The following is a 10,724-nucleotide window of genomic DNA, read 5'->3' as shown; positions in this document are numbered from 1 at the left end:
TTTAAAATGGTAATTAATTTACAGTCTTTTTTACCAGTGAGATACCTCCCAAATGTTTTGTAGCATTGAATTGGCAGTTATAAAAAGCATCTCCTATTTCTGAAGCTAACCATTTGATGGTGCCTCAAAACATAAGCATTGATATAATCAGTAGTTAACCATTTAATTAGATTTATCATATATTTATTGAATGGTCTTCTGTATGAAAAGCACTATGCCACATTCTGATTTTGAAACCCTGCTTTTCCATGAGAATACATCAACTATATTCAATAGTCTTAAATAGTCATGTATTTTATCTCAAGTTCCACTATGTTAGAGTTCCTTAAGCTCTCAAGAGGGAAATCATGGCTTCAATGTGACATAATATGATAATTCTAAAGGCTTTCCTAGTAAAATAGCTGTAATTATTAGGTAATGCCATTGTGATATTGTGATTTATAGGGAAAACATATATTTGGTTTTCTCATATATATTTGGTCTTCATCCATAGTTCCTGACTCACATCTCCCCAAACCTTTGGAATTTCTCGAGCAAAAGGAGCAATGGGATGATATCTGGTCTCTTGTCCTCAGTTTAGACTTCAGGGAAGGTGACTTTTGGATCCCACCTATGGGTGGGGCTGGTGCCAGGAGAACCAACCATATGATTAGAGAGGAATTTTCAGCCCACCCACTGGAGACAGCCTGGAGGGTGACTCAGTCACCAGTGGCCAATGACTTAATCAATCATGGCTATGCAGGGAAGCTTCCATAAAAACCCACAAGGATAGAGTTTGGAGAGCTTCTGGCTGGCTTGATGGGCAAGTGGAGATTGGGGAGATGGTGGGCCTGAAGAGGGCTTGGAACTCCATGCACTTTTTTTTTTTTTCTTTCTGCTTGCGGCAAATGGAAGTTCCCAGGCCAGGGGTCAAATCAGAGCTGCAGCTGCCAGCCCACATCAAAGCCACAGCAACACCACATCCGAGCCATGTCTGCAAGCTTCACCACTGCTCATGGCAACGCTGGACCCTTTGACCCACTGAGCAAGACCAGAGGTTAAACCCTCATCCTCATGGATACTAGTCGGGTTCTTAACCTGCTGAGTCACAATGGGAAAGCCCTCCATGTATTTTTCCCATGTCCTGTCCTGGGTATCTCTTCATCTGGCTGTTGATTCACATCTTTTACTATTTTTTATAATAAATTGGTAATCTAGTGAGTGAACAGGTTTTCCTAAGTTCTGTGAGCCATTCTACCAAATTATTTAAACCTGAGAAGTTGGTGGAACCTCTGAGTTACAGCAAGTCAGTCAGAATATTGGTAATACGGATGGATAAGAGCCTGTACTTGTGATTGGCATCCGAAATTGGAAGGGTTCATTGGAACCTCTAGTTTGTAGTCCATCAGTCAGAAACACAGGTAACAACCTCGGCTTGCAGTTGGTGTCTGAGGTGGAGGAAAGTATTGTGGGACTGAGTCCTTTACCTGTGCACTCTGATACCATCTCTGAGGAGATAGTGTCAGAACTGAATTGAATTCTCAGATACCCTACTGGTGTTCTGGAATTGCTTATTGCTGTGGGGAAGCCTTCACACACATACAAGTTGGAGTTGGGTCCAAGAATGCTTTTGGAATCATATCAAGAAACATGTGGAAGAATTTCAAATTTTAATTGTTCCCTTACTTCTTTTTAAACCCCAGGAAGACTCTGATTTTCTAGTACCATTCAGAGTTTCCCAGCAAAAATATTTCAAAGATTTGAGGAAAAGGAAAAGGTTATAAAAACAATGGAAGATAGACAACATTATCTGTTTATATAGTTGGGTATAAACAGTTAAATATATTAATTGTCAATCCAAACTTAAGGCTATTTATAGTGCTAATCAAAGATAAAGATGCAATGAATAATCTTAAATCAAGGGAAAAAAAGGAAAATCAGGGAAAATGAGAAATATTTTTTCCTCAAGTCATGTCCCATAGTGGAACTATTCTTCTAAAGGCAAATGATTGAATAAAAAAATCCCAAATTCCAAATTTACCCTTGTAAGATATTGGTTTTCCTCTGAAGGAAAGGCTGTGGGAACAACACTCCTTCAACCACTAGCCAAAACATGAACTAAATGACCTAGAGAGGCTTTTCCACTTCTAATTTCTTGATCCTTGTATTCATAAATTTTCCCATTTAATTTTTTTTTCAATGGGACTTCCAAAAACTCTCGTGAAAAAGGCCCCAAGATGGAAACTGCTTATTCATGGAGAGCAGAGGAAAGGAAAACCTATTCATTTTACTCTATTAAGTAGAGACAGTAAATATTCACTCCTTCATTCATTCAGCAATTATTCTTTGAGTGCCTGCAATGTGCCAGGCTCTAGTCCAAGTACAAAATGTTAGCATCCTAATTCCTTATCAACCTAATGCCTTGATTAAAGAAATAATAAAATTAAGAGTAATGTATACACAGCATGCTTAATGCTCTGATCCACAAACGGAAAAATCATTATTATATAAAACAGAGGAGGGTTCTATGTAAGAGGAAGAGTCTTGTTCTCAGTAATCAACAGAGTAATTCTATATGTGCTGCTTGCTATCAGCCCCATTTCCTCCTTTTCGCAGCTGTGTTCTTTGAGGCTATAAGGGGTGGAGAGTTGGAGACCATGGCCAGAGGTCCAGCTTTCATGGTTCTATAGTGTGTCACATACGGACTGTAATGTTTCCCTGTGTTACTTCTGAGTGTCGAGATTCCTAGGACCTGGAATAAATCTCATCACCAGGTAGAGGGGAAAAGGGCATACTTTTCTCTGGACACATGCTCAGGGTGTAGTAGCAAAAGTACTCTGCAACTTCCATGGGATGGAAATTATGCTAGAAACTTGGACTCGAAAGTGAATAAAGCAGAGGTCAATGCCCTCAAGGAACTTGCAGCTTAGAGAGGGAGGTGGATATAAGGCTAGTCAATTTTGATGCAATAAAATTTTGTACTTGCACTTGGGACAAAGTTGAGTAGAGAATTTCTCAGGTTTATTTGACCATAGGGAAAAAATTAAAAACCGTAATCTATTTAACCAGTATTGACAGAAGGTCATTAGAGATATTAAAGTGTGGGAAAGTACTTCATTAAAATTATAAACTTCTGCTCTATGAAAGTCAAGGTCAAAAGAAAGATAAGACATGTCACTGACTTGGAGGAAATATTTGCAAAAAATAGAGATGAAGGACTGATATTTAAAATATACAAAGGACACTTAAAATGCAGTAAGAAAACAAAAAACCCAATTAAAAAATGGGCCAAGGACTTTTAACAGATACCTCACCAAAGAAGAGATACAGATGGCAAATAAGCATATGAAAAGATGTTCCCCCTCAGATGTCATCAGAGAAATGCAAATTAAAAGAACAATGAGATGCCACTGCACACCTATTACAATGGCCAAAATCTGGAACACAGATGCACCGAATGCTGGCTAAGACTAGAATAACAGGAACCCTCATTCATTTCTGGTGAGAATGCAAAATGGTACAGCCACTTCAGAAGATAATTTGGCAGTTTCTTACAAAACTAAAAATACTCTTACCATATGATCCAATAATCATACTCCTTGGTTTTTACCCAAAGGAGTTGAAAATTTATGTCCACACAAAAATCTACATGGATGTTTCTAGCAGTTTTATTAAAAAACTTGGAAGCAACCAAGATGTCCTTCAGTAGTTGAATATGTAACTACGGTAGTACATTCAGACAATGGAATATTATTTAGTGCTAAAAAGATTAGAGCCGTCAAACTATGAAAAGACATGGAGGAAACTTAAATGTATATTTTGAAGTGAAAGGAAATGCTACACACCGTATGATCTGAAAATGCTACACACTGTATGAGCTCAACTGTATGACGTTCTGGAAAAGGCAAAACTGTGGAGACTATAAAAAAAGATAAGTGGTTGCCAGGGTTTGGGGATGGGGCGGATGGATCAGTGGAGCATAGAAGATTTTCAGAGCAGTGTGAATACTCTGTATGATGTAATGGTGGATCCATGTCATTATATATTTGTCTAAATCCATACTATGTACAAAAACAGGAGTGAATGGTAATGTAAACTGTGATTTTTGGTGATTATGATGTGTTAATGTAGGTTCATCAATTCTAACCAATGTACAACTTTTTGGAGGTTGTTGATAATAGGACAGGCTCTGCATGTTTAGGGACATGGAGGATATGGGAAATCTTTGTATTTCCCCCTCAATTCTGCTGCGAACCTTTAACTGCTCAAAAAGTCAATAAAAAAAGGGTGGAAGAGGTAAACAGCAGAAACAACAACAAATTTATAAATGAATTATTTGGTGTAAGAAATGGCAGAAATCAAAATATCAAGTTATGATAAGTGACAACAGTGACCTGTCAACATGAAACAGAAAACACACACAGACACAACTTTTGGCTTAGTTAATTGCTGCCAATTCAGAGATGTAGAGATTAACATATCTATACATCAACTGATTTCATGAAACTTAAATCTTAAAGGGGATAATTTCACAAGTAGGGAAACTACATACATGTGATTGCTTTTCAGATTATTTCTCTACTTAAGACAAATTGTGGAAGAAAACATACGAGTGTTGTTTTAGTTTTTTATGGACACCTATTAGCCTCTCCTGCAATTTGCCATTCTTTGCCTTGGGAACAGGAAGAAGAAGAGTCTTACGACTGAAAAATGAATATGAGCAACTGTGTGGACGTGCAGGGTGGGATGTGGGAAATGACGCTGCAGCTGGAGGCCGAGAAGCATGCAGGCAAGGGCAGAGATTTGATGCTTGGCAGGCAGGGGTCAGTTTGTGCAAGGGACTCAGTGACTTCTTTGCCTCTTATTCCTAACATTATCGATGGTAAAATTAAAAATTCGTAATGTGTTAGCTGTTTATATTTTCCTACTTTTTTTAGAAGTTGCCATATTTCACTATCAGGGAGCCATCTATACATATGGCATACAGATTCATCTAAAAACCCCTTCATTTAAGCCCTTACTATGTTCTAGACCATGTGCTAGACAGTTTATTGCAAGATTTCATTAGTTTTCAGGAACATTTTGCAAAAGCAGGATTTCAGAGTTGAGAAAACTGAGGTAGAATCTGTATGTCAATCCTACCTATCTCAAAGTCCCTTTTACTTTAGTAATTGGTTTTGGTAATGGCATTTCCCCACATGGGGTCCTTAGAGGATAAAGCATGAAAAAAAAAAAAGCGTTCTGTGGTCACATCAACATGACTACCAGAGTAACCAACAACTCTCTCTTGAAGACTCACAATATACTTAGGATGTTAAAGTCCCTGTGAAGTTCTGAAATAAACACATTTCATTTTGTTCACATGAGTATTTCAAAAACTTTAGTTAACAGTGAGAGGTTTTTTTTTTTGGTAAAACATTTAAAGTTCCAGGATATACTTTGGGAACCATTGCCTTAGAGTATATTGGGAAAACCCTGTTGTTAATCAGAACTCAACTTACTTAGAATTCAAGCAATATAAACATGATTATATACTCTCGAATTAATGTTTGTCAGAATGAGGGTCATGAACGCACTGGGTTGTGAAATCGATGAAGTGGATCCTGAACAGTATTTGGGAAACGACAAAACAAAACAAATAGAATAGAAAATATCAGGGTTGTTGCATGCAGTAAGTACTGAATCATGAACATTTTCACTGGGTCACAGTATAAAATACATTTCTTTCCATGGTCATGGCCAAAAACGTCTAAAGCCACTGCTTTCATGAAAGTCACATGTATTGCTTGCTGTGCCAGGAGTTATGATGATAACAAATGTCTGAACTTTATGAAATTAACACAAAAAGGACTACTGTAAACCCACAGCTAAATACAGTACTTGTTATTACTTAGAATCAGAGAATTTTAGAGCTGAAATATCTCATTGGAGGAAAACCAAAATAGAGTTTTAGTGACTTGTCAAGGTCAGACAGCTCTTATTTGGGCCAAGAACCCAGGGTTTCTGATTCCTACTCTATTATTCTTTAACTCGTCAGCATAAATTGACATAATTTGTATTTATGGAGCACGAAGATTATGTCTTTATAATAAATAAGAAAATTAGGCACAAAATCTAGCAAATCACTCCCACATAATAAGTCAATGACAGGTTACAAAAATGCTGAAAGGTTTAGCTGAAGGAAAAAAGTAATTGAGAGATACTTCAATGCTGAGGTCTAAAATTAATTAACCTAAGACCCCATGTTACTAGGCGGGGCCATTCAGTTATTTGGTGTCTCATTTGAACATGTAGGTGTCCTGCACATATGATTCCGAAAAGACGTAGCAGGTGAAAAGGAAACTGCCATGTGTAAGCGAAAGATGAAACCTTTAAATAATAGGTCAAAATATTCCCTCCAGACCTCTCAAACTCACACCATTTTTCAGGAAGAAAAGGAAACTATGCCTTATCGAGGGATCCCTTAGAACAAACAGTAGTTTCCACACATCTTATTTTAGGCAGGCCTCCGCAAGACTTGAAAAACTTGCAGTTGAACTCTTGAAAAGTATACCTAAATTTGTGCCTATTTACCCTTCTCTCATGGTCTGTTCTGGGGAGGGAATGTCAGAAACGGGTCGGTGGAGGTTGGAAATATTTCTATTTTCTCTGCTCCCTGGAAAGCACCCACATAAGTCTGCCCCTGGGGAAGTAGAACTTGGGTCCCAGAAAGCCCTTCTCAAGTCTCTCTCCTCCCAGAAAGCTGCACCACAAAGGGGAGAAATCACTTGATAACTTAATCTTGTTGAGAGGAAGAGACCCCGAGGCCTGTGTACTCTAGCGATAAACAGAAGCATCCGGGTGACTCAAGGAAGAGACAGCATCGTTTAAAACTTATATAGACGAATAAAGCATAAACAGAACTGAAAGGGGGGGACCTGCCCCCCATAAAACGTGGTAGGCGGCTGGTGTCCGCTGGGGAGATGATCGGGTCGTTACGACCTGGAGCTTCCGGGGGTTCTCTCAGGGGACAGTGGTCCCCAGCGGGAGAGCAGTGGAGGTAGGAGGAGGGGAATTTCCTAAAGCCCTGGACCGGCCCTGGGACCCTCCCCCTTCCTATAATTAACTCAAAGCCAGTCCCGCCAGTCGGGGCGGCGACTCTCCCTCCGCCCCTCACCCCGGCCGCCACCTCCCCTGGCCCATCTCGCGGGGAAGGAGAGGATCCCGGGGTGGGGGCCGAGTCCCGGCCACTCGAGCCCCCGCGCGGTTTCAAAGCCCGACCCTGCTCGGGGCCGGCCGCCGGCGCCGTCCTCCCCACTCCTCCCGCTCCGGCCGCGCCCGCCCCGGCCGCCCCGGAGGGCGCAGGGGGCGCGGGCCTGGGCCCCGCGTGACGTGGGCGCCGCGGCGGGAGGGGCCGCCCGGGGGGCTCCGGCCGTCTTATTAGCGCCCCGCGGGTCGCCGGCAGCGAGCAGACGGCCGCTGTGCGAGCAACAGGAGCCGGCGAGCGGCCCACTCCTCCCACCTCCTCCGCCGCCTCCTCCTCCTCCCTTCGGCTCCTCCCGCCCCCACCTCCGTGCGGGCGGCGGAGTCGCCCTCTCCTGCCTCTTTCTCCCGCTCCCGCTCGCTGGTCTCTCTCGCTACTACTTCCCCCTGCTGTGCTCCAGGGCACCCAAGCATTCTCAGCGCTCACCTTAGGGACCCACGGGGCTCGAAAAGCCTCGAAAAAGCCGCTTCGGGCAGAGATAGTTGGAAGCCCCTCGTCCCTTCCCCCTCTCCCGGCGCAGCACCTTCTCGCTCCTGCACACTCTGTTTGGGAGGACGGGGTGAGAAGGTGAAGTGGAAAGAACTGCAGAGCGGAGGGGGCCAGTCTCAGAGCTCAGATTTCATTTTCATTGAAGCAAAGCACGGAAGATCAGTTTTGTTTTGTTTTTTTAATTCTGCATTTTTTCTTCCTTTTTTGCTTTTTATTTTTATTTTTTTTAAAGAAACTTATTTTGGGGGAGAGGGTTGCGCTGGGCATTTGCTTTGCCCAGTAGTTGAAAAGTGAACTCGACTCGTGATGGTTCTCCTGTCACTTTGGTTGATAGCAGCCGCTCTGGTAGAGGTTAGGACTTCAGCTGATGGACAAGTAAGTGGAAAATAATAACAATAAAAAACTCAAACCCAACCTTTTCCCGAAAAAGTTCCTCCCCTCTTTCCCCTCCTCTCTTCCTTCCTCCCCTCCCACCCTTCCCTGTTATCCGGTGCGTTCACCAGCGGTGTTTTGCGGGCTGGGCGCAGCGTGCGGGGCTTTCTGGGCGGGGGCTTGCATTGTACCGGAGGTAGAACTCCCACTCCGGGAGCCCAGGCTTGTCACACCTAGGGCTTCACTGCGGCATTCGTAACAACTCCTGGTGACAAACTACAGCCGGTTCGCATCCTCGCGGGCCGTCTGGGTTTCCCCTTGGCGGAGGGCGGTCTGGGCGCTTGAATGAAGTTCTGGACGCTGGGTCCGGGATCCCAGCGCTCTGGTGGCTGCAGCCGGAGTTGGGTTCGCGGGGCTTCCTCCTCCTCACTGACTCACAGTTTTTTCGGGCAGCCGGAGGCGGGGGTTTTAGGAAGTCCTTGGGCCGGACAGGGAGCGATCCAGTAGATACGTGTCCTGGGAGGACCGCGGCCGGGCTGGGGTTTGACAGTTGGGGTGGGGGGGCCGAGGACGTTTCCTGCCCTACGTTTTCCTGGGCAGAGGCTGGAGGCGCCGGCCGCTTTTCTCCCCTCCCCCCTCTGCACAACTCCTCCTCTTTTTAAAGCTAAGTGGAGTGCAGCTCCGTTGTCCAGCCCCCACCCTGTGGAGACTCAAGGTGAAGCCCGATGCTCTCAGAAGAGTCCTTGGTTCGGCCTGACAAGCCGAGCCCTTTGTAGTAAATCACATCAGCACAGGGCCGTTGGGACTTTGGGTACAGAATTTCTCTGTGAGTTTTTGTTGCGTCTCTGGTCTGCCAGGTCGGACCACTGGGTGAAATGTAGGGAATTGTCTAGCTGATTCCTGACCTCAAATCTGATCAATCAGGATTTGGTCTTCTTTTTCCACGTATAAATTCAGAGACTTTCTTTTCTACTCCTAACCCAGTATCTGGAGTTTTCAGAAGAGAATATTGAGTGTCAGTCTGTATTTTTGCTGGGTTTGTAAGTGTTAAATTAAAATTAAAATGGGCAAACAGCACCTTGTCCCAAATTGTTTTTGAATTGGCTCCTACCATTGTCACAAGAACTTTCTACAAACTGAGGTGCAGCCTTTAGGCACCAATCCTGGTTTCCAGCATCTCCTGATTAGCCAGCTCCTGAAAAGCATTAATGGTAGAAATAAAACACACAAGGTGATAAGATGAAACCCAGTAACTGTTTCTTTTTCTTACTTTTCCCCCTCCTTTCCAGGCTGGTAATGAAGATATGGTGCAAATAGGTAAGCTTTGTTCTCAGATGTCACTCTTATCTTAGTAGAAAGTAGGGAATAAGTAAGCTAAGCAAAATATTGTTTCTGCAGTTTCTCCCATTAATGATTAAAGAAATAATTTGTAGTCCAGGAATAATTCTGTTCTTCTCTTCCTTTTTCTGGGTGTCACTTTCTTTAGGCTGAATTGTAGTGAGGTAAAAATTCTCCTGTAGTTGGACTTTTCAGGCATCAATTTGTTACTGTCTTTGGACAAGCCACTGGTAGGTACTTGGAGGGTGATGGAAGGACTGGAAGATACAGAGATACATCAAATTAAATAACTTGTGTAGCATTAGGAGGAGCACATCTGATTAGAAGAGATACAAATAATGCTATGAGGAAGAGAAAAAGGAACTCCAGAGGATGAAAAATGTTCTCTTAAACTTTTTCCAGCTTTGAACAATCCCTCTGATGACTTTTTCTTATGATGTCTGCTTTAGAGTCATTATCTACTAATGGGTAAGATAACATTAGGCCTTTTGCAGATAACGTCTAAAGCCTCAGTATTGCCTGATGATGTGGGAATTATTCCCATTTTATGGGAGAGGAGACTGAGGCTCAGAAAGTATGACTTGTACCACGTCACTCCAAAGTCCATGGTCTTTTGAAGCTGTTTATAATAATATATTTGTTCTGAATTTGGAGACTGAAAGTCATCTGGCAAGAAGCCAGGCTCCATTGAAAGTCTTTGTACACATTTAACTTGGGTTACTTTAAAAGATAATTTTCCTTTTGGCAGAGGATTTATCGAGTGCTATTGTAAAGTCAACCTGTAGACAGAAATTTTTATTACTGCAAATGTAGTTACAAACTATTGCTTGTGTGCTGTGTGCCAGGCACAGTGCTAATTGCTTTATGTGCGTTATGTCTTCTAATTCCACAGCTGTGCTAGGAGGTAGGGATACATGGTGCCTATTTTAGCTGAAGGAAACCAAGCTTGAGAGATTATACAGCAACCTGTGATAGTGTGTAGTGAAGAGCTGGGGTGGGGCAGGCATGCATTCCGTGCTTGTAAACTGATGGAGGGACCCAAGATCCAGGCCCAGAGGTATGTGTATGTCACTGTGTGTCACCGTATGTCAGAATGCTCCCTTCCTACTCTGCTTGGTGTTGTTGGAGCTTCTTCCTAAGTTTAGAACCATCCTCAGAAAGAGCAGAACAGAGGGTAGAGGGTGACAGACAACTGCGTTGAAAATACAGTGTCTATGAGGAGATGCTTATAGTTGATAGCATTCAGCTATCAGTATGTATCTTTTTAAAGAAGGATTTTTTTTAAACCAGTCTTCAAACAAGA

At 42.8% G+C, this 10,724-nt stretch overlaps 1 protein-coding gene and 1 long non-coding RNA gene across 3 annotated transcripts in view; one reads left to right on the top strand and one right to left on the bottom strand.

The window, feature by feature from the left end:
* The first annotated feature begins 7,424 nt into the window (after window positions 1-7,424).
* ADAMTS3 (ADAM metallopeptidase with thrombospondin type 1 motif 3) overlaps window positions 7,425-10,724 on the top strand; it is a 273,735-nt gene continuing 270,435 nt past the window's right edge. The window contains exons 1-2 of one of the 2 annotated variants that reach the window (XM_021101423.2): window positions 7,425-8,086; window positions 9,373-9,400. In XM_021101423.2, coding sequence (XP_020957082.2) covers window positions 8,018-8,086; window positions 9,373-9,400 — 97 coding nt within the window. In that variant the 5' untranslated portion in view covers window positions 7,425-8,017. The remainder of the gene's footprint in view (window positions 8,087-9,372; window positions 9,401-10,724) is intronic. The other variant, XM_084972446.1, reaches the window with a different exon arrangement.
* LOC146400863 (uncharacterized) lies at window positions 7,875-8,688 on the bottom strand. Its single transcript, XR_014812665.1, has 2 exons — window positions 8,275-8,688; window positions 7,875-8,075 (listed from the first exon to the last, which is right to left on the bottom strand). It is a non-coding gene; the product is annotated as an uncharacterized LOC146400863 (long non-coding RNA).

Source organism: Sus scrofa, chromosome 8 (assembly GCF_054392235.1).
Source record: "Sus scrofa isolate SSC_HxYL_T2T_F1_AM1 chromosome 8, Sscrofa_HxYL_maternal_Yorkshire_Landrace_v2.0, whole genome shotgun sequence".
Classification (NCBI taxonomy): Eukaryota; Metazoa; Chordata; class Mammalia; order Artiodactyla; family Suidae; genus Sus; species Sus scrofa.
The sequence above is the reverse complement of the archived record's forward strand: the minus strand, read 5'-3'. Positions and strand labels throughout refer to the sequence as shown.